Source organism: Rhinoraja longicauda, chromosome 8 (assembly GCF_053455715.1).
Source record: "Rhinoraja longicauda isolate Sanriku21f chromosome 8, sRhiLon1.1, whole genome shotgun sequence".
Lineage (NCBI taxonomy): Eukaryota > Metazoa > Chordata > Chondrichthyes > Rajiformes > Arhynchobatidae > Rhinoraja > Rhinoraja longicauda.
Genome location: NC_135960.1, coordinates 45,650,663 through 45,675,255, shown reverse-complemented (window position 1 = coordinate 45,675,255; position 24,593 = coordinate 45,650,663). Strand labels below are relative to the sequence as shown.

Sequence of the window (24,593 nt, the reverse complement as noted above, 5' to 3'; positions counted from 1 at the left end):
TTTTGCATGCCCAAGGAATCATTTGCATTGCTACTGGAAAACCAGAACTAAATATTGAAAACTTGAATTTAAAATATGCAGAAACAAGGAACTACATTTGTTGATTACCATACATAATTTGTGTATTTTCCTTTAAAGATGTAGGGTATTCTTTAATATGGGAATACCATGAACAAGTAAATCACCAATATAATTTAAATAAACAATCATAATCTTTTTTCCAAACTGCATATTATGTTTTTAAAGAAGGATATATATTATTAAGTTTTCGCACTCTTCAGTACTTTAGTGTGTATGTTCCCTACAGAACACATGCACACACACACAGTTGTAAGAAAATAACTGCAGATGCTGGTACAAATCGAAAGTATTTATTTCACAAAATGCTGGAGTTACTCAGCAGGTCAGGCAGCATCTCAGGAGAGAAGGAATGGGTGACGTTTCAGGTCGAGACCCTTCTTCAGACTGAACACACTCTCACACACACACACACACACACACTAATCTAATATCCACCTGAGCAGCCTCTAATAAAAGTAAATCATTCCATAAAGTTGCAATGCAAGAAATACTGATAATTTACATCAATTATTTTCCATGAGGTGGTTCAAAATCATGGACTGAAGATGAGAAGGAGAAGTTTCAAAGGGAGACACAAAGTGCTGGAGTAACTCAGCGGGTCAAACAGCATCTCTGGAGAACATGGATAGGTGAAGTTGATTCAGGTCCCTGAGTTTCAAAGGGGATTCAAGAACTTTTTAAAAAAACCACAAAGAGTGGTTGATATATGGAACTCTCAGCCAGAGGGGGTGGTGGAGTCATAGAAAGAGTCATACGGAACAAAAAGAGGCCCCTCGGCCCAACCTGTCCATGCCGTCCAAGATGCCCCATCTACACTATACTGCATTTATAGTCATATGTATACATAGAGTCAGTTACAATCAGAGGTGGTTATTAGAGGCTGCTTAGATGGTTATTAGATTGGTGTGTGTGTGCGCATGTATGCAGGCACAATACTGTACTGAAGAGTGCAAAATCTTAATATTGTTAAAATCAGAGATATTGAGACAGGCACGGCACAGATGGATACTGAACTAAATGGGATGAATGGAGATGGGCAAAAAGGTTGGCATAGGCATCATGTGTGAATGACCCGCTTCTGTGCTGAGCAACTCTGATTCTATTTCATGTGCACAAATAAAATGGAAGTTCCATGAACATTCTTCTAAATACTACATCCCGTCAATTCTGTTGGAAGGAAGGTTCTTCTGCAAAGGTTGTGCAAGATGTTGGTGAGACCACATTTGGAGTACTGTGGTCAGTTTTAGTCATCCAGCTCTGGGAAAGAGGTCATTAAACTGGAAATGGTGATCTACGAAGAGACTAGAGGGCTTGAGCTATTGGAAGAGGTTGGTCAGGCTAGGACCTCATTACTTGGAGTGCAGAAGGCTGAGGTGTGTTCTTACAGAGGTGTATAAAATCAGAACGGGGATAGATAGGGCGAATGCACAGTGTCTTTCACCCAGAATAGGGGAATCACGAACCAGAGGACGTAGGTGAGAGGCAAATGAGTTAAAAGGGGCTCAAAGGGCAACCTGCTTAGATGGGGCATCCGGGTCAGCATGGACAGGTTGGGCCGAAGGGCCTGTTTCCATGCTGTATCACTCTGTAACTCTAATTCTTTGTCAGGTCAAATATCTGCCTGCTGTTAAATTCCTCACTGGTGCTATTATCCTGTACAGCTGTTTGAGGTGCAGATTTAGTTTCAAGTGAAAACACAATGGACTCTCTGGTCCAAACTACACATCAGAGATCACATCAAAAGTCAAGTACTTGGCTGATTAGGAAAAAATATACATGCAGCCCATTCTGGTATTTCAAAAACCCAGCCATTTCCCAAAATAAATAAAATCAAGGAAACATTCAAAGCAAAATTTTTAAACAAATCTCCATTTTTTAATTTTAAAATTGCTTTAGAGCTTCACATTATCAGTTTGTTTGGCTGCTTTGCAGAACTTTAGTAAATTATCGTACCCTAGTGTATAACTTGCACAAGTTTAAACAAGTCTAGAAATACTTCTAACTTTGAAGGAATGCGTTTGGTCACTCAAATTCCAGTTGCTTTTTTCCTAACAGTATCATATTAATTTTGATTTTTTTGTTCTACCAAAACCAAAAAATTATCAAAATGGAAAATTCGCTCGGGCACCAAACTAAAGCCTTAAAAAACATGTTAAAAAAAGAGGGGTTAGATGATAGAAGGGACAAAAGCTGTAATTTTGGGCTGTATAATAAAAGGAAGGAATGAATCATCAATCTTGCTGCAAACCCTGAATACAAAGTAATTCAACCTCAGAGGTTTAATTGCGGACAAAAGGAATCTCCAAGTTAAATGGCAATGCATGCCCTGGGTTCCATGTCCATGTGGTGTCTGCACATTGACTGCTTCCCTTGTCATTCCTGCACTGAAAGCCTGTTTGTTTTCCTGAATCTGTCAGCCTATTCAAGCCTTTCAGTCTATAGACGAAGCGTGTAAAAAGGAGCATCTTATCAGCATGCTCCAGACCAGCCGGCTTAGTCACATCCGCAGAAAAGTTACACAGCCATTCCAACTGTAGGCCTCACCCACAAGGCTTGACTCATTCTCAGTGCAAACACCCTCTGCTATTGTGCCAGAGAGCAAGAGACACAGCCATGTGTTGTTTCTGTCTACAAACTATTTTAAAGGAATGAAATCATACATCATGTACAAATACAATTTTTACTCTATTCATAATTCACTCATTAAATTACATAAGTTATTTTGAAATTTACATTTTCCAAAATGTTATTAACATTTGGACGACACAGTGGCGCAGTGGGAGAGTTGCTGCCTTACAGCGCCAGAGACCCGGGTTCAATCCTGACCATGGGTGCTGTCTCCGGATTCCTCCCACATTCTAAAGACATACAGGTTAGTCAGTTAATTAGCTTCTGTAAATTGTAAATTGTCCCTTGGGTGTAGGGTAGTGTTAGTGTATGGGATGATCAATGGTTCAAATGTGATACGGCCATTCAATGTGTATTTGATCAACTAATGGTTTATCGCAACTTTAAACAAAATTTACATTGGTTAAGTTGCTTTGTTTTCTTCACATTTGAAACATTTCTTCACACAGAGATGAGAAAACATTTCTTCACACAGAGTGGTGAGTCTGTGGAATTCTCTGCCACAGAAGGTAGTTGAGGCCAGTTCATTGGCTATATTTAAGAGGGAGTTAGATGTGGCCCTTTTTGCTAAAGGGATCAGGGGGTATGGAGAGAAGGCAGGTACAGGCTACTGAGCTGGATGATCAGCCATGATCATATTGAATGGCGGTGCAGGCTCGAAGGGCCGAATGGCCTACTCCTGCACCTATTTTCTATGTTTCTATGTTTAATTTCATTTCTATTACTTGTCATGATAACTCGATTTCAGTTACATTTAGTTTTACTTTGACTCTCTGAAATAGAGTCAATTTCTAATGGATATTGATAGGAGCAATACTAAAGATTATAAGAAAAGACCAAGTGGACCCATTGGGCCCAAACCTCTCCTGCATTGATGCAGCACCCTCTCCTCCCCCACTCCCCTCTCCCCCCTCCCTCCTCCCCTCCCCTCCCATTCCGTCCTTTCTCCCCTCCCCCCTCCCCCCACTCCAACCCCCTCAACCCCCCTCCCTCGCCCTTTCCCCCTCCTTCCTCCCTCCCTCCACCACCTCCCTCCCCCTTCCTTCCCTCCCTCGTAGATTTTAACTTTAAAATATGAATAACTAAAAATATAACACCGATTTCAATGAAACCTCTTCCATTAACACCAAAGGGACGACGGTGATTAAGATGGGCCTAAAATTGTCGCGCTATCGTGTACCGTTTTGGCTGTAGTTCAGGAACAAACAAACAAGAGTTTTAGTAAATAGATAGCAGTTATAAACTGCACAAGCATTTTGGGGAAAAGAGAAAACTTAAATAAGAACATTCATCCTGCATAAAAAGTTAACAGGAACTTCATAAGTCACAGGTGCAGAATTAGGCAATTTGAACCACTATTTAACCATGGCTGATCTATCTTTCCCTCTCAACCCCATTCTCCCCATAACCCTCACTAATTAAGAACCTGTCAATATCTGGCTTAAAAATACTCAATGACTTTGACTCCGCAGCCATCTGTGGTAATGAATTCCACAGATTCATCACCCTCTGACTAAAGAAATTCCTCATTTCCTCAATAGGAGTGTTAAATAATGGGTCCAGAAATGAAAAAATATATTTTTTCATTTTGCCACCAAAACACTTATCCTATTTTCTCACAAAAGGGAACATCTATTGAAAAGTCCTCGCAGCCTTTTAAAAAGACCATCTTCAATCTGAAAGTTTGGAAATTATTTATCAACAATAAAAAATGTGATAGAAAAACTGTCTTGGTATGACTGCAATATGGCTTCCTGTGTATAATATATATTAAAGCTGCCACTTTCTCTCTGGAGGTTTTTTTTGTTACAAGTGACAAACCATGGACTGTGCGCCAAATTAGATTTCCTTGTCCTCTGTTTTCTTGCACTGGGGCAAGCAAAATATTTACAACGCATGCAGCAGATGTTATATGTGCATTATTAAATTAGTAAATTAATATTGGATAAAAATACCTAAAAGTGAGTGATCAGTTCAAATGTAACATGAAACATAGAACATCCAGTACAGCACAGGAACGGGCCCTTCAGCCCACTCTGTCTATGTTAAACATGATGCCAAGACCAACCCCTTGGGCAGCACAGTGGTGGTGTGGTAGAGTTGCTGCCTTACAGTGCCAGAGACCAGGGTTTAATCCTGACTACTGGTGCTGTCTGTACGGAGTTTGTATGTTCTCCCTGTGACAATGTGAATTTCTCTGGGTGCTCCGGTTTCCTCCCACACTCCAACGACACACAGGTTTGTAGGTTAATTGACTTTGGTGAAGATGTAAATCGTCCCTAGTGTGTAGGATAGTGCTAATGTACAGGGATCGCTGGTCGGCGCGGACTCGGTGGGTTGAAGGGCCTGTTTTGCGCCGTATCACTAAACTAAAACTTAACTAAACCAAACCCTGTCCACCTGCACATAATCTATATCCCTCCAATTCCCTGCATTTGCCTATCCAAAATTATTTTAAACACCACTACCGTATCTGCATCCACCACCACTCCTGACAGCGCGTTCCAGACATCCATCACCCTCTGTATATAAAAACATAGTTCACAAGTTCTAGGAGCAGAATTAGGACATTCGACCCATCAAGTCTACTCCGCTATTCAATCCTGGCTGATCTATCTTCCCCCCTCAACCTCATTCTCCTGCCTTCACCCCATAACCCCTAATACCCCTGTCCTGCACATCTCCATTAAACTTGGCCCCTCTCACCTCAAAACAATACCCTCTAGTATTTGATTTATTTCCACCCTGGGAAGAAAAGGTTCTGTCTATCTTATCTATACCATTCAAACTGTTGGATTAAATAATTATTCCATGATGTTACACACAGTTCCCCTTTCACTAACAGAACTTTCTTCCAAATGAAATACCTGAACTTCCATATACTGAAGAAACTCTTTACACCAATGAACTTTGGCTGCAGTCGACATTTTTGTTCCCCTGTGAACAAAGGGTTAACTACAGCGCGTGCAATGATCAGCAACACGTATCTTGTGCTTTATTTTGCATGCATTCAATCTTGTGGTTAGGAGACGCTGGTGATTTCAGTCATAAAGTAAATGAAAAGCAGCCAACATAATCAAAGTCAGCCTGATCAAACATAATCAGTCTGAAGAAGTCCTGATCTGAAATGTCATCTATCCATGTTCGGCAGAGATGCTGCCCGGCCCAGATGAATTACTCCAGCATTATGTGTCTTTTTTCAACATAATCTATGACTTGGCCACCTCCGGTCATTCCTTCTTCATAGTTTGTAAGTTCTAGAAGCAGAATTAGGCCATTTGGCCTATCAAGTCTCCTCCGCCATTCAATCTTGCCTGATCATGGCATGTTCCACTCCCCACTCCCACCCGACAGAAGTTAGAGAAGCTTAAAAGTACACACTACCAGACTCAGGCACAACTTCTTCCCCTCTGTTATCAGGCTTCTGAACGGTCCGTCCATTCACCTCTACCTCATCATGGTCATTGGACTTTGTCTCTGGAACTGATGTGCTATAATGCTTAGAACTGTATTCTGCAAAATCATCATCTATGCATGTTCTTCAGTGATGCTCCTTAACCTGCTGAATTAATCCAGCACCTTGTGTCCTTTTCTCCACCCATTGTGCATGTGTTTGACTTCATGTCATAACAGGTATAACAGGTTTAACAGAGCTTTATTTGTCGTTCGGTACCGAAGTACCGAACGAAACTACATAACAGTCATAGAGGAAAAAAAAAGAACACAAGACACATAACCCCAACACAAACGTCCATCACAGTGACTCCAAACACCCCCTCACTGTGATGGAGGCAACAAAACTTCCCCTCTCTTCCCCACGCCCACGGACAGACAGCTCGTCCCCGACCGACCCGCACAGTCCCCGCACCGGGCGCTGAAACGTCTCGCGGCCGAACCGGGCGATGAAAGGCCCGCGACCAAACCTTGCGCAGCTAAGTCCCGCAGCCGAGTTGCACCGGGCGGTGTTAAGCCCCGCAGCCGAGCTGCACCGGGCGGTGTTAAGCCCCGCAGCCGAGCTGCACCGGTAGCAGTATTAGGCCATTAGGCCCATTGAGTCTACCCCACTATTCAGTCATGGCTGAACTATCCCGCCCTCTCAATTCCATTCTCCTGCCTTCTCCCCATAACTTTTGACACCCTTACTAATCAATAACCTGTCAATATCTGCTTTAAAAATACCAATGACTTGGCATCCATGGCAGTCTGTGGCAATACATTCCACAGATTCACCACCATCTGACTAAAGAAATTCCTCATCTCCTATCTAAACGCCTGTCCTTTTATTCTGAGGTTGTGCCCTCTGGTCCTAGACTCTCCCAGTAGTGGAAACACAAGTCAAGAATATTTCATTGTCATATGTCCTGAAACAGAACAATGAAATTCTTACTTGCAGCAGCACAACAGATAGGTAAACATCATATGCTGTAAAAAACGATAAACAACAACCAAAATTTTCGGTTTGGGGTCTGAGGAAGGGTTCCAACCGGAAACGTCACCTATTCCTTTTCTCCAGAGATGCTGCCTGACCCGCTGAGTTACTCTAACATTTTGTGCCTATCTGCAGTTTGTTTCTAAAGATATAAATTTTTAGAAACATATACATATTATATACAGACACATTTATATCTATATATATATATAAACAAACAGACAAATAAGTAAACAATAATAGTGCAAAATCAAAAATAAGACCCCAAGTCCAGATATAGTTCAGAGCCTATTTGGAGGTTGCAGTGTTCAAACGCCTGATGTTTGCAGGGAACATTGATGTATGTATATATGTAAGTTCAGTCTGAGGAAGGGTCTCGACCTGAAACGTCGCCCATTCCTTCTCTCCTGAGATGCTGCCTGACCTGCTGAGTTACTCCAGCATTTTGTGAAATAAATACCTTCGATTTGTACCAGCATCTGCAGTTATTTTCTTACACTACTTGATGGTATGGTATGGTCTTTTTTGGATCGCATGCAAAACAAAAGCTTTGCCGTGTACCTGGGTACATGCGAGTGAGAATAATAGAGGTAAAGCATAGTAGGAGCGCAGACCTTTCTTGCCGTGAACGTGTCAGGCAGACTCTGTGCAGTGTGGGCGTTGTTCTGTGATCCGGCCCATTGTGGAAGGGGAAATATGCAGAGCCGCCAAGTCCAATACCAGAGCGACTTACATCTCAACCAGTGCGGCAGCCGTTACGACAGAACCCATTTGCTGGCCCTCGGTGCAAGACCAATTACTGTGCTAAAAATACCTTAATAATAAAAAAAACATTATATAAATCTCCCCCCCCACCCCAGGCAAAAAAGAAAGGTTTAAAGCCCACCTGCTTGCTCGATGGATTTCTGATGGGATGACTTGGGAAGATCATTCTTTAACTGGTGCAATAAGTTTGACGAAGGGGGCAAGTTGCCTGACTTCTCTTCTACAACACGGTCGCTCCACTCATTTGAAGTGGGAAGCAGGAAAACGCCCTCCCCGACTATTCTTCCAGGGGAGCCTTTTGCCCGCTAATGCAGCGCAACTGGCCAACTTTTTTCACACGCACGCACGCACACACACACACACAAAGTAAAAGAAAATAAAGTCGCAAGAAGTAAGTTTGAGCGTTGCAACCGGTTGCTGGCGTTGTGTGTTTCACCTCACATCGCGGCTCCCCGCAGCCCCGGCTCCCTCCTCCCTCTCGCTCCCTCCCGCTCCACCAGCCCACATCCAGGGATCACCACACACCCTGCCAACCCTTGCACACCCCACCCCTGCACCCTGCACCCTCCCCCGACCCACCGCACCCCCATTCCCCCCCACTGCCCCTCTCCAAGGGTGATAGGGAGCCAACTCTGCTGTTTTAAGGCAGCTTCCCCAAGCCTAACTTCTGGAAGAGAAAGCAGACCTTCCTCTCAGTGCAATGGTAGGTTCCAACATAAATACTTGGCATTCCAACCACTAACCATCAGATCCTCCCGGGCCGTTCGAGGGAGAGAGAGAGTGAGTTTATCAGATCAGGCGCTTGTGCAAATGGGATCATTTAAAAAACATGGGGGGGAAAATTGACACAAAGTACAGGAGGAAGAAGACACTGCAGATACTGATTGACAAGAAAACACACAAGGTGCTGGAGTAACAGGGAACCGCAGATGCTGGTTGACTTTAAAAAAAAGACACAAAGTGCAGGAGTAACAAGGAACTGCAGATGCTGGTTGACAAAAAAAGACACAAAGTGCTGGAGTAACAAGCAACTGTAGATGCTGGTTGAGTTCCTAAGGCACTTTGTACTTATCCATGTTCTCCAGAGGTGCTGCCTGGCCGCTGAGTTACTCCACCAATTTGTGTATTTTTTAGGTCGGAAATGCAACAGGTTCTGGAATACATCCCATGGAATCAGAGAAAGTCATGGCACAAAAGGAAGTTTAATGCCCAACTGTGCCCACATCTACCACAAGTGTTACTGAGGCTGCTCGTATTTCCTTTTTCTGGTCTTCAAGTGCTCATTCAAGAATTTTTGAAATGTGACATGGGTTTCTGATTCTACCATCATTTAAACCAGTGAGTTCATGAAATTGACTCCAGTGACGTAAGGGCAGCACAGTGATGCAGCGATAGAGTTGCTGCCTCATAGCGCCAGAGCCCCGGCTGACCTTAGGTGCTGTCTGTACGGAGTTTGTACGTTCTCCATGTGACCACATAGGTTTCCTCTGGGTGCTACGGGTTTCTCCCACTCTCCCAAGGTTTGTAGGTTAATTGGCTTCTGTTCATTCTCTTTAGTGTGTAGGATAGAACTAGTGTACGGGTAGGGGTGCCAACAATATCACTCCCAAATAACGGACAAGGTGACATCACCGCCCTGCGCCCCACGTGTCCTCACCCAGCCAGCGGCCACGTGCTCCCGCTCCACCAATGGCGGCCGCACAGTCTGGGAGGCAGGTTGCTACGCAGCCTCCGTTAGGCGGCGCCCGGGCCTCCAGACCTTGACTGTCCGGAGCTAAAATGTCGGAAACTTAAGAGTGTCGGGACCTACAGCATCAGGGCCTACAGTGTCCGGGACTACAGTGACCACTGGGCCTAATACGGGACAAGGGCAGTCCCGTACGGGACAAACCAATTTTGCGCAAAATACGGGATGTCCCGGCTAATACGGGACAGTTGGCAAACCTATGTATGGGTGACCGTTGGTCGGCATGGACCCGGTGGGCCAAAGGGCCTGTTTCCATGCTGTCCTCCACATTGTTTCTCTCTTGAGATCACACCATCCCAAGCCAACAATGGACCTACCAGGCACCACCCTGCCTGTGGCATTTGTGGCTGGCACTGATTGTTCCTGGTCTTTTCGCACCTCCAGCACTTCACCTCTCCCGTCCACCCCCAACTTTCAGTCTGAGGAAACATTCCGACCCAAAACGTCACCTGTCCTATTACTCCAGAGATGCTGCGTGACCCGCTGAGCTACTCCAGCACTTTGTGTCTATCTTTGATATAAACCAGCATCTGCAGTTAGAGTCATAGAGTCACACAGCGTGGAAACGGGCCCTTCGTCCCAACTTGTCTATACCCACCAACATGTCCCACCTGCCTGCCTTTGGCCCATATCCCTCTAAACTGATCCTATCCATTTAGCTGTCTGAATGTTTCTTAAATAGTCCCTGCCACAAATACATCCTCCAGCAGCTCGCTCCATACATCCACCACCCTTTGTGTAAAAAGTTATCCCTCAGGATCCTATTAAATCTATCATCACACCTTAAACCTACTGTGTCCTCTGGTTCTCGATACCCTACTCTGAGCAAGAGTTTGTTCATTTACCCGATCTATTCCTCTCATAATTTTGTACACCTTTATAAGATTGCCCCTCATTCTGCTGCACTCCAAGGAATAGTGTACTTGCCAGCTCCACCTCTCCCTATAGCTCAGGCCCTCAATTCCTGGCAACATCCTTGTAAATCTTCTCTATCATCCCTTCTTTTCTACAGGTAGCATGCTGTATCTCTAAACTAAATTAAATTAAACTAAACTCAACTCAACTAAACCCACCCCTTTTTGGGGGAAACTAATTTTCCTCTCTACTAATCCTTCATTCAAATACTAGTCATTAACCTCTCTACCAAGGGAACAGGTCCATCCTGTCCACTCTATCTCAGTCCTTCAAAATTTTGTATTCCTCAGAATCTTCTGTTGAAAGAAAATACCCCAGTGTGGTACAGGGTATAAAGAGGTACAGAGGTTTGAAAACCCATACTTCCAGATTCAGGGACAGTTTCATCCCAGCTGTTATCATGCAACTGAACCATCCTACGAGATGACCAAAGAGAGAGCACTCCAGACCTCCCATCTACCCCTTGAACTATCTTTAATCGGACTTTACTGGAATTTATCATGCACTGAACATTATTCCCTTTATCCTATATCTGTACACTCTTGACGGCTTGATAGTAATTATGTATAGTCTTCGTTGACTGGATAGCATGCAACAAAAAGTTTTTCAATGTACCCTCGGTACACATGACAATAATAAATTAAAGTAAACCAAATGTGGCCTAACAGTGGCCTAACAGGGATCAATGCAGTTCGCGAATGAGACAATCAGTCTGAAAAAGGGACAAATGTCACCCATCCATGTTCTCCAAAGATGCTGTCTAACCCGCTGAGTTACTCCAGCACGTTGTGTCAGAATGATGATGTTGCTCACATACTCAAATTCCATAAAGACAAAATACTTCATGTTATTTGAATCATCTGATCCCTGATTTTGATTATGCACCTGAAGGTCCCATTGACTCTCTTCACTCCTTATATCCTAACAATTACAATTATTACCTTATTGTTAGCTCTCTTAAAATGCATAAGCTAACAATTCAGAATGAATTGAATTTGCCACTTTTGACTCCAACGAACCAGTCCATTGATATTTTAGTTTACATTATTTTTGTCCATATGCCGAGGTACAGCAAAAAGCTTTGTTTCGCATGCTATCTATACAGATCAGCTAATACTATAAATAAGCACAATCAAGTCAAACTCAAGTACAATAGGTAGAGCAAAGGGGAAGATACAGAGTGCAGAATATTGTTCTCAGCATTGTAGCGCATCAGTTCCATAGACAAAGTCCAATGTCCACAATCGTGTAGAGGTGAATTAGACAGCACCCTAGTTTATTGTAGGACCATTCAGAAGCCTGACAACAGAGCTGTTGATGGAAGAAGCTGTTCCTGAGTCTGGTGGTGCACACTTTCAAGCTTCTGTACCTTCTGCAGGACAGGTGCAGGGAGAAGAAGTAATGATCAGGCTGGTGTCTTCCTAGGCTCCAGGAAGACACCTGGTGTTTTCCAGATGAAGCTTGCTTTGTCACTCCCAACCACACTGCCACTTTTAACATTATTAGATAATTTTGTAATCTCAGCACCTATATACAAGCCTTAATAATTGACCTGTACCCAAGAAAAGTAATAGTTTGAGTATTGAGTCCAGCAGATCCCCACTCCATTCAGCCCTCTGTTACCAGGCGTCTGAAGGGTCCTTCCATAGGCTAGGCCACTGTCCTATTCACCTCTACCCCATTGTGGGCATTGGACTTTGCCTCTGGAACTGATGCGCTACAATGCTGAGAACTATATTCTGCATTCTATATCTTCCCCTTTGCTCTACCTGTTGTACTTGAATTTGACTTGATTATATTGATGTAAATATCTGATCTGTTCGGATAGCATGCAAAACATAGCTTTTCACTGTAGGTCGGTACACGTGACAATAAACCCAAAGTTAACCTGAATTCTAAACCAAGTCTGACGAAGGGTGCCAACCTGAGACGGCACTTATCCATGTTCTCCAGAGATGCTGCCTGACCCACTGAGTTACTCCAGCACTTTGTGCCTTGTTTTAAATCTAGACTTTACTTTAGACTTTAGAGATACAGCGCAGAAATAGACCCTTCAGCCCACCGAGTCCACGCTGACCAGTGATCACCCCGTACACTGACACTATCCTACACACTAGGGACAATTTATCATTTTACCGAAGTCAGTCAACCTACAAACATGTCCTTATTTGGAGCGTGGGACGAAACTGGAGCACATGGAGAAAACCCACGCAACCACAGGTAGAACGTACAAACTCCGTACAGACAGCTCCCGCAGTCAGGATCGAACCCGGGTCTCTGGCATTGTAAGGCAGCAATTCTACCACTGCGCCACTGTGGCGTCCTAATTAATAGTTGTGCCTTCTTATATTTTAATTTATGCCATCCCTCATAATTTTTTTCCAATAACTATCACACTACCAATGTTCGGCTGACTTGCTGTTTTTTTAAAACATCCTTCTAAAATTCAACATCCTGCTAAAATCAGCAACCTTCCCGTTTTCAGCCACTCCGAGTTTAGACTGGAAAATGATAAGTCCGAGCTGACTGCATTTCCTCCCTCACTTCCTTTAGCCACTGAGTACATATTTAATTCATGCCTGCAACTGCCAGTATTCATTGGGCCAAATAGGGTGAATGCACAGAGTCTTTCACCCAGGGTAGAGGAATCAAGAGGACATTAGTTTAAGGTGAGAGGGGAACTGTGCAGCTCAAACAGAACATTGATTTTTACTGGGTTTTGATTTTATATTATCTGTGTGTTATTGTGTTTACAGACCTGTGCGAAGTTGCAGCGAGTAAGAATTTCATAGTTCTGTTGTGGGTACATATGACAATTAAATACTCTTGAATCTTGAGAGCTGTGCTTTAGTTACACTTCACAGCTGCCCTCCTCTTTTTTTAATCAAAATCAGAGCATTTACTTTTAATTTAGTTCCATCTTTTACTGAACAGCCTACAAGTCCATAGGATAATCAAAACTACAGATTGCAAAGGCAATGAGATTGGGCCAATGCATAGTAGGGCCAAAAACATCTCTTTATTGTTGTGATTCAGACTTGACTGCATAATGGGCAAATTCTGACCTTTCCAATTAGTCAATACCTCCCTGGAATCAAAGCAAAGTCATGATCTATTAAAGAATGGCCTTTTCAAACAGGCAATGTGCGAGACAGGCACAGAAGCACTATGTAGCTGGTCATAAAATGGAGAAGCAAGGGCCGGTAGGAGGGTGAACCGGGGTAATGCCTCCAGCGTCTTCAAGGTCGGCTGTAGGAGGCGCCCCCGAGCCATAATGATGGGCGGCGAGGAGAGAGACGTCGGTTCGCGTGTCGATCCGGTCAAAGGCGATGGAGGAAGGCCCTGCAGGAGCCTGGGGTTTCCTGGATTGGGAACTGCTCCAGTAGACTGGGCATGTTGGTGGACCGGACTTTGGACATGGTGCCGAAGTATGGCGGCGCCCGTATGTGTAAATATGCAGAGAATTTCACCGTGCAGTTGCATACGTGACAAATAAAGCACCATTGAACCGTTGAATTGGGAGCAGCTCTGAATGTGCAGTCAGAGAGCATGTTATGTGGTCATTATGTGGATATGTAGGGAATGGGGGGGAATTCAGATTATGTGTCGGCAAGTAAGAGTTGGACTTGGCATCCTGTCCAGCACATACATTGTGGGCCCAAGGGCCTGTTCTTGTGCTGTACCATCAGCTATGTTCCATCAGCTGTACATCATGCTATGTTCCATCAGCAGAATGTTTCTTTGCCTGCTTGGTCTGATGTCTAGAGAGTTCATGGGATCTGGAGCCAAGGTTTTAATCTGCCATGGCCATTTCTTTTCACATGTGCATCAATGTGCTGTCATCTCCAGTGTGGCTTTCCTGCCCGTGCGATAGAATGTACCCAGAGATTTTAGACACAAGGAACTTCCTTGGCAGGTTGAATTTGTCCCCTGCCACCGGGGCTCTGGAACTCCAGGCTAGTTGATGCCGGCAGATCCGTTCCCATAGCCAACTTCAGAAGCCGACTTTGCAGGCCAGTATCTCGATCCCCCCGGCAGCCTAGATGGACCATTCCGTATCATTGGACTCCTCTGGGAGGCCGTGACCTCTGTTGGTCTGACAAAATGGATAATCCAGCAAGGCTCTGGAACCAAGGGTGCTGGACTTTTACTAGGTGCCATCCTTACGAAGAGCGATCACATCAGTCCCAACCCCCACCCAGTCACCAGGCTCCGCAAATTATTTTGCCTCAGAGAAATGAGAAACAGCCGTCACAGATTAAACAGATCAGAGCATTTCACAGTACAATCTCACACCCTATCTCTTGCAAACATCAGGGACATTTTGCTCAGCAGAAATTTGCTGAGCAAGCTCACAAAATATACTTGAAGTAAATAGCACAAGTGAGGAACAGATAATGGTTCTAGCACATTATCATCAACATGGCAAGACTCCAGCAGCACTATACATAAATACAATCAAGTCCAACTCAACCACAATAGGTAGAGGAAAGGGGAAGATACAGAGTGCAGAATATAGTTCTCAGCATTGTAGCGCATTTGTTCTATGGACAAAGTCCAATGTCCGCAATGGGGTGGAGGTGAATCCGACAGTACCCAAGCTTATGGAAGGACCATTCAGAAGCCTGATAACAGAGGGGAAGAAGCTTTTCCCGTGTCTGGTGGTGTGCGCTTTCAAGCTTCTGTACCTTCAGAGCAACAGGAGCAGAAGGGACAAGTCTTTGATTTTGATGGCTGCTGAAAAAACAAAGAACTCCAGATGATGGTTAACACACCAAAGGACACAAAGTTCTGGAGTAACTCAGGGGGTCAGTCAGCATCTCTACCTATGTCTGGGTCTTTAACATTTCGGGTCGAGGCTCTTCATGAGAAGCTGTTCCTGAGTCTGGTGGGGCGTGCTTTCAAGAGAGGAATAGATTGTGTAAACATGAGATATCGGATAAATTCAGAGTTTCGTGCCCAGAGTGGGAGCATCGAGAATCAAAGGACAAAGGTTGAAGGTGAGGAAGGAAAGATTTAATAGGAACCCGAGGGGTAACTTCTTTTGCCAAAGGGTGGTGGGTGTATGGAACGAGCTGCCGGAGGAGATGGGTGACACAGATACTATCGCAACATTTAAGAAACATTTAGACAGGTACATGGATATGAAAGGTTTAGAGAGATGTGGGCTTTACGCAGTCAGGTGGGACTAGTGTAGATGGGACATGATGGTTGTTATGGGCAAGTTGAGCAAGTATGACTCAGTGACTCAATAGTTTATAATAATAGAAACGAGGAACTGCAGATGTTGGTTTACAAAAAAAGGACACAAAGTGCTGGAGTAACTCAGTGGATCAGGCAGCATCTCTGCAGAACATGGGTAGGTGACATTTTGGGTCTTGACCCTTCTTCAGTGATTGTAAGGAAGCGGAGGGAAGAAAGCAGGAAGGGAGATTTATACCTTCACTTAAATCAATAAATGTTTAGTTTGGTTTACAGCGTGTAAAGAGGTCTTTCGACCCACCGAGTATGCCGACCAGCGATCCCCGTACAGTACACTATCCTACACACTAGGGATAATTTTACAATTTTATCGAAGCCAATTAACCTTCATACGTGCGCTTCTTTGGAGTGTGGGAGGAGACTGAAGCACCTGGAAGAAACACACGAGGTCACAGGGAGAACGTGCAACATTTGCACATGGTCAGGATTGAACCCGGGTCTCTGGCACTGTGAGACAGCTACTCTACCCCTGTGCCGCCCAGTGCTGTACGGTTCTCCAGTCATGGAACTTAGGAGAAAACTGATGTGTTCTTTCCATGTTATATATTCCATGTTCTATGGTCCATGTTAGCCTGCAGCAGCCCTGACAATACAATACAATACAATATATCTTTATTGTCATTGTACAGGGGTACAACGAGATTGGGAATGCGCCTTCCATACGATGCAATAAATTAATTAGCTAATAAGTATAAATTTATACAACCCAGTGAAACAAAATTAGAAACAGATTTAAAACAGTATAAAGTTCAAGTAGGTCTGTGCCAGTTCACTGTGCGATGTGACCATCTGGCTCAGCAGGACTGGTTCATAGCAGCTATGGCCCTGGGGATGAAGCTATTCCTGAGTCTGGAGGTGCGGGCGTAGAAGGCCTGCCCAATGGTAGAATTTCGAACAGACTATTGCAGGGGTGTGAGGAGTTTTTGTGAATGCTGGTGGCTTTTCTGAGGCATCGTGTGTTGTAGATGACATCCAAGGCTGGTAGCTGTGTTCCGATAGTCTTCTGAGCTCTATGGACTACCCGCTGAAGAGCTCTCCTCTCTGCCTCCGTGCAGCTGACAATGCTGGAGCTCAGTTAAACAAGGGATCGTGGCTTTACACAGCAACTCAAATGTTCTGTACCAGACAACAGTTACGCTCCAGGACAGTATCTGTTTAGTTTGACAAAGTAACATCTTATTCATCTTCTGTGTTGTCAGGATGGTTATCAGGCACTCAGTCCGGGATGAGACCAAATTATCTCCCGTTAAACTCTGGGAAGATCAAAGACACTCTCTACCCTCACCGCAAATTCTATTCTCTCAGCGTTGATTATAACCCTCTCCCTGGCCAATGTCTCTGGCTTAATTGCAACCTTATTATCTGATCACATCCCACGCAGGATGTACTTCCAACAAAGTCCCAATAACACGAGACCCTGTGTTTGGTTCTATCGCGGCAGCCGGAAGGTGAAGTGTACATCTGACTCCATCCTTTCCCAGCAACAGCAAAGTGTTTCAAGAAAAGACACAAAGTGCTGGAGTGATTCAGCAGGTCAGGCAGCATCTCTGGAGAACATGGATCTCTGGAGAACCCAGCATCTGCAGTTCCTTGTACCTATAGCAATAGGCTTCTGTTAGGCCAAAGACTTGTAATCAGTCACCCTCTCCTTTCCCTCTTCCATATGCTAATTCCCATCATCGAGTCCCTCATTTCCCCTTTACCTCTCCTCTTTCCCTCCCTCTGACCCCCTTACACCCATATCCCTCCCTATGGCTTGACATTTCACTCCTCCTCTTCTCTCCATATCTAACAACCTTTTGTCTCCTTTTCATCTTCAGCCTTTGTCACTTACTCCACCCATCTGCCAATCAACCTCTCCTCATCTGTATCCACCAAACACTTTAGTTTAGTTTTTAGTTTAGAGATACAGTGTGGAAATAGGCCCATCGGCCCACGAGTCCGTGCCAACCAGCGATCCCCATACACTAGTTCTATCCTACACACTGGGAACAATTTTACAGAAGCCATTTAACATACAGACCTGCACATTTTTGGAAAGTGGGAAGAAACCGGAGCACCAGGAGAAAGCCCATGCGGTCACAGGGAGAATGTATAAACGGACAGCACCCGAGGTCAGGTTCAAACCCATGTCTCTGGCGCTGCAAGGCAGCAACTCTACCACTGTGCCACTGTGTTGCCCTTGCCAGGCTTTGTCCCACCGCTCCTCCCAGTTCTCCTTTTCAGCTTTCTTCCCAATACTGAGTATGGTCAGTCTGAAAAAGGTCCCGACCTGAAACATTTGCAGTCCATTCCTCCACAGATGCTGCCTGACCCCGCTGAGTTCTTCCAGCACTTTGTGTTTTGATCAAATATTACATCCCTCAATCCTGTTCTCTCTAAGTTCATCCATTGCTGAAAATCTTGCATTGGAAACTCTGTTGCCTAAACTTAATTTACCCTGACCACGTTATCTAAAACCCTTCTGTTTGCTGATCTATTAAACTGGAGAAGGGTTCCAACCCAGAACGTCACCTATCCATGTTCTCCAAAGATGCTGCCTGACCCGCTGAGTTACTCCAGCACTTTGTGTCTTATGACTCTTGAAATGTTGGCCAAGTTTATGTTTTCAATTCCGAGACTGGCACTAACATGTAATCTTGATTGTCGCAAAGGAAGAGGTTTTCAGCTAGACTGGTGAATGGGACTGAAACTTACAGCATCAGCCTCCCTGCCAGTCAGATTTAACCTTTCCTATCATTCTCTGAACAGATTGGAGGTGGGGCAAGAGAACTAAAACTCCACAAAAATCTTTCTTAAAAATTATCATCTTGCAAACAGCAAGTTAAGGAGGTGTAAGAGATTGGGGCATTTTGGTCAACATGGATGAGTTGGAACGAAGGGCAAGTTTCCATGATGTATGTGACACTGGATGTTGGGACAAAGGGCAAGTTTCCATGATATATGTGTCTGTGACACTCGATGTTGGTATCTTGAATAAAACACAAAGTGCTGTATGAACTCGACGGGTCAGGCAGCATCTGTGGAGGGAACAGATAGACGATGTTTTGGGTTGGGACCCTTCTTCAGTCTGATTGCAGTGGGGGCGGGTGGCGGGACAAGACTATTGACTGTAGAAGGGTCCCATCTCAAAACATCGTCTGTCCGTCCCCTCCCCAGGTGCTGCCTGACCCGCTGAATTCATCCAGAACTCTGATTTCAGCAATTGCATTATCTCTTTAAATTATTATTTGTAAAATTATCATTTTTAAGAAAGTGGGTCGGCTATCATCTACACTGGGAATGGCCAGACAGTGTTTTATTTAGGTTGAGGCCCTTCTTCGGTCTCATTGAGTAAAAAGCAAATAGCTCGAAGAACTCAACAGGTCAGGCATCTGTGGAGGTGGAGGGACAGTCTGAAGAAGGGGCCTAAACCGAAACATCGTCAGTCCATTTCCTTCCACAGACGCTGCCTGACCTGTTGAGTTCCTCCAGCACTTTGTGCTTTGTATTGGGAAATAAACTATCTCCTGAAAAGAGTAATCTTCCCAGTTACTGAAATTGACAAAACAAAAATTAATTGCACGCAATAATTTTAATCACACAATATGATTAATATTTTTTTAAATGACAGGATATCCAAATCCGGAAACAAATTGATACACATCTGATTATTTATACCTCACCCTGGCAACTCCTTAAAATTGAACAAAACTGTCACAACAGTGGTGTCATGTTTCATGACACCACTGATGAGGTATTGGCGGCAAATCCCGTCATAATTAAGACTATCCATTTCCACCTCCATAATGTCAAACAACTGCACCTTCCTCAGCTCTGGGTCACTATAACCCTCATCCACGTCTTTGTTATTCATAGAACATAGAGCAGTACAGCACAGGAACAGGCCCTTCCACCCACAATGTCTGAGCCGAACATGATGCCAAACTAAAATAATCTCCTCTGCCTGCATGTGATCCATATCCCTCCATTCCCTGCACATCCACGTAAACAATTTTGGACATGAAGTGTACAAGATGGCACCTACATGTGGCGACTCGTGTATGTACTCAGTGTGGCCTTCTGTCTTGTACATGGTATGATTGTGCCTGATGTGTAGCAGGATTGTCACTGAACTGTATGCAAGAAAATAATTTCATTGTATTTAGGAACACGTGACGATAAAGTACCATTGGATCATTGAACTGTCTCTTAAATGCCACTATCATATCTGCTTCCACCATTACTTCTGGCAGCGCATTCCAGGCACATTCCAAAGCACTTGAGTTTGAGTTTAGTTTATTGCCACATGTATCAAGGTACAGTGAAAAGCTTATGATGACTGCTAACCAGTCAGCAGAAAGACAATACAAGATCACAATCAAGCCATCCACAGTGTACAGGTACATGTTAAAGGGAATAACGTGAACTTCTGCTATCCCTCCCTCATCGAACCTTAAATAAAACTCTGTGTCTGGATCCTACCTTGTGCTATGTTTTATTCACCCATCACTCCTGTGCCTGCAAAACTGTACAAAGGTCAAGGGTTAAGAAACACCTCAGTGTTAAAATGTTTATGTTTGTATTTAAAACTCCCTATAGATAGACCCTTTTTCTCTTTCATCTGCTTTAGCCTCACAACACTCAATGTTATCTGCATTGCCTCCACTGATGCTGCCTGACCTGCTGAGTGACACCAGCACTTTGTGTTTTGCTCAAGAATCCAGCACTGCAGTTCCTTGTATCTGCATCCTGGTTGCCAAACTCTAACTCCCCTTCCCATTCCCACACTGACCTTTCTGTCCTGGGCCTCCTCCATTGTCAGAGCGAGGCTAAATGCAAATTGGAGGAACAGCACCTTATATTTTGCTTGGGCAGCTTACAACCCAGCAGTATGATTATTGATTTCGCTAACTCCAAGTAACCCTTGCATCCCCTCTCTCTCTCTCTCTCTGTCCCTCCCCCACCCAAGTCGTTATACTACTAGTTTCACTGTCGTCCAGCTGAGTTTCACTCGATCATTTATTATCACCTTCCCCATAGCCAACAATAGACCATTGTGGACTCTACATTTCCCTGATCATCATTGATTTTTGCATATCTTTCATTTATATGTACCTTCTACATCTCCCCTTTCCTTCTCCCCTGACTGTCTGAAGAAGAGTTTCGAGCCGAAATTTCATCTATTCCTTTTCTCCAGAGATGCTGCCTGACCCGCTGAGTTACTCCAGCATTTTGTATCTCTCCACTATTGGAGTCTGAAGAAGGGCCCCGACCCAAAACGTCACTCTCCATCCATGTTTTCCAGAGATGCTGCATGACCTACTGAGTTACTCCAGCACTTTGTGTATTTTTTTTCTAAGGACATCCTGTGTATAATCTCCATGTCCTGAGATCTGGAAAGAAAACCCTTAAGATCCCTACCTTTTAAACTCTCTTTCTACTTTAAGATGTGCCATAAAGCCTTGCTTTCTGAGCAAGCTTTTGGTCATTTTAATTTAGTTTAGTTTAGATTATTATCGTCGCATGCACTGAGGTACAGTGAAAAGCTTTTGTTTGTGTGCTATACAGTCAAAGGACAGACCATGCATGAATACAATCAAGTAGCCCACAGATAAAGGATAAATTAATTAATCGTAGATTTAGAGGGATATGGGCCAATTGTTACAATTTGTTTCATTGGGTTGTTTAAATTAATACTGACTAGCTAATTAAATTATTGCATCGTATGGGAGGCGCATTCCGAATCTCGTTGTACCCCTGTACAATGACAATAAAGATATATTGTATTGTATTGTATTGTATTGTAAAAGCAGGCAGGTGGGACTAGCGTAGATGAGGCAGGAAGCATGGGCAGTCGAGCCTGTTTGCACGCCGTATGACTCTATGATAAAGGGTATAACATTTAGTGCGGGATAAAGTGCGATTAAAGATAGTTCAAAGGTCTCCAATGAGGTAGATGGTAGGTCAGGAACGCTCTCTAGCTGGTGAGAGGACCGTTCAGTTGCCTCACAACAGCTGGGATGAAACTGTCCTTGAATCTGGAGCTATCTGTCCTTGTGGCCATTTGCAAGGCTCACAGTCTCTAACTGTGTCTGATGGCACTTCTCTGTAAAGAGCTTTGGGACATGTCACTACATGAAAGGCACGAGATGAGTACATGGTATTGTTGATTGTTCAAAATATCCGAGTCACCCCAGTTTGACCTGTACTCATTCCCCATATTCTAACACAGCTGTGCTGAAAGGAATGGCCGGAAGCATTGAGCCTATTTATCAGCTTGTCACCTTTGTATTTTTTGTCTAACATTCGGGACTGGTAGATCACTTCAGCTTCCTCTGCAAGCGACCACTAGATTCATGTGGCAATTCTTTATAAATGTGTCCCTGTTGATAAACTACTCCTCACATTGCAACAGGTATAATTGTTTAGGTGGGACCAAAGTAATGATAGCCTTCACTTTAGGTTTCCTGTGGATCAAGAACATGTTATTGGCAAGTTCAATAATATTCTTGGCAACACAGTACGATGTATCTGGGGACTAACAGCAGTGTTTAAATGATAAACAAGAATAAATTGCCATTTAACTGATAAAAGAAAATTGTAATGGAGGCCAAACATGAATAAAATGTAAACATTCAATTAAATGCTTCAAACACAAAAATATGCTATTTTATTCCACTTCTGTATCACACTCTTCTCATTCCATGGACATATTGAAAATATTAACACAGATTTGTTCTGGCCTTTTCTCTCCTCCAGTTCCCTCCCCCCACTCTGTATTTCAGTCTAAAGAAGGTTTCCGTCCTGAAATGTCGCCTATTCCTGTTCTCCAGAGATGCTGCCTGACCCGCTGAGTTACCAGCATTTTGTGTCTGCCTTCGGTGCAAGCCAGCATCTGCATTTCCTTCGTACACATATTAACACGGCCGTTCTGCTGAATTTAAACTAAAATGGGACTGCAAGATTCCTTTGGAAAAATCTACCCGCTGCCTCAGCAAGTTACATAGGAACCATTTTATCGTGCTGTGAATTTTGTCTAACTTCACAAATATGCAATAATGGTTTTTAAAAACATATAAAGTTGTCCACCCACTGAATTCAGAGGTGGCCATAACATTCCACAATTGTCAAATCCACACAGCAGAGAACATCTCCCCCACATTTACAAATTAAGCAAAAAGCCAAAGAATTTACAGCATTTTTTAAACTACTTTTCAATGATCCAGTGACTGACATGATTCACAAAACATTACATGAAAATGAATGTGAATTTTAAGAAGACCAGAGTTGTGCAAAGAAGATGTTGGCCTGGCAACTGTTCTAAGAATTCCACTGCTGGGGGAACATGACAAGACGTCCTTTGATGAGCCTGCCTGTGTTTCTGCAACTTCCTTCTCAGTCACATCCTTAATTTTTTTTTTTTAAACCCAGCCCAAAGAACTACGTGCTTCAATTTTTTTTTCAGAGGGAGATTGTGTGAAAGACTCACTGGCCGACTCACTGTGGAGCAGAGCCAGGGGCTGCCAAAAGCAAGAGAGAAAAGCCTTTGTGTTACCTTTTTAGCTTGCTGTAGACGGTGTGAGCGAGGGCCATATCCCATCGGTGGCACAGACAGCAGCATCTTTTACCGAGCTTGGGTGTCACACCGACAAGCCGCACAGGGGGAGATTATGTTCCACAGGAAGCGAAGCTCGAACAGCGAATCTACAAGCCGGCCAATTTGTCGGGGGAGCGCCACATAACTCACTGCTGTACACGGACAGTCAGTCAGTCCCTGGCAGATCAGTAGGCCTGAGTATTGGGAGGAGTCTGCACAACCACAGGGCAGAGGGAGGAGGGAGGGAAGGGAAGGGAAGGCAGGCTGAGATCACACTGATGAATGAATGGCATTATGCCTGGGGCAGACGCAGGCAAATCCCTTCTGCAGAAAGTGATACAAAAAAAGAAGAGGAGCCATTGTTTTCAGTTAAGAAAGATACCAATCATGAACAGTTTTCTTGCATTGAAGCTCTAAACAGGAACATTTGAAAGATTAAATAATGGCGTAATCAGTACAAAACTCACAAAGTGATTATGCACTGAAACTATACAGAACCATGCAGCATGGAAACAGGCCCTTCGGCCCAACTCATCCATGCCGGCTAACATGTCCCATCCACACTAGTCCCGCCTGCCTGCGTTTGGCCCATATCCCTCTAAACGTTTACTCTCTATGTACCTGTCCAAATGTCTGATAAATGTTGTTATAGTATCAACTACCTCCTCTGGCAGTTTTTCCACATACCTACAACCCTCCGTGTGAAAAAAATATCTGTGTAGAATAAAGGGAAGCACAAGGAACTAGATGCTAATTTCCCAAAAAAGGTGCAAAGTGCTGGAACTAGGGTTCCGACCCAAAATGTCACCTATTGCTTCTCTCCAGAGATGCTGCCTGACCTGCTGAGATACTCCAGCATTTTGTGCTTATCTTCAGCATAAACCAGCATCTGCAGTTCCTTCCTACATGCTCAATATTGGAAAAGCAAATATTCCAGTATTTGATACCTGATGCTTTCCTAATAAGACTGGTCTTTTGAACAATATATATTTACTAGTGAGATGCAAAGATATAAAATATGGTTTTTTTTAAACGACTGCTGGAGGAATTCAATGGGTTGGGCAGCATCTGTGGATGTAGAGGAATGCTTGACGTTTTAGATCAATCCCTGGATCACGACTGAGAGTGGAGGGAGGGGGGAGAGATCCATTGAGCCAGGTAGAGGGAGATGGGGAGGGAGGGTTGCA

At 43.9% G+C, this 24,593-nt stretch overlaps 1 protein-coding gene across 4 annotated transcripts in view; it reads right to left on the bottom strand.

The window, feature by feature from the left end:
- LOC144595916 (RNA-binding motif, single-stranded-interacting protein 1-like) overlaps nt 1–23,595 on the bottom strand; it is a 74,991-nt gene extending 51,396 nt beyond the window's left edge. For 2 of the 4 annotated variants that reach the window (XM_078403822.1, XM_078403823.1), the window contains exon 1: nt 23,365–23,595. In XM_078403822.1, coding sequence (XP_078259948.1) covers nt 23,365–23,430 — 66 coding nt within the window. In that variant the 5' untranslated portion in view covers nt 23,431–23,595. Of the gene's footprint in view, nt 1–8,024; nt 8,281–8,339; nt 8,384–23,364 lie in introns of those variants that run through there. The other 2 variants (XM_078403825.1, XM_078403824.1) reach the window with 2 other exon arrangements.
- Nucleotides 23,596–24,593: the final 998 nt, after the last annotated feature.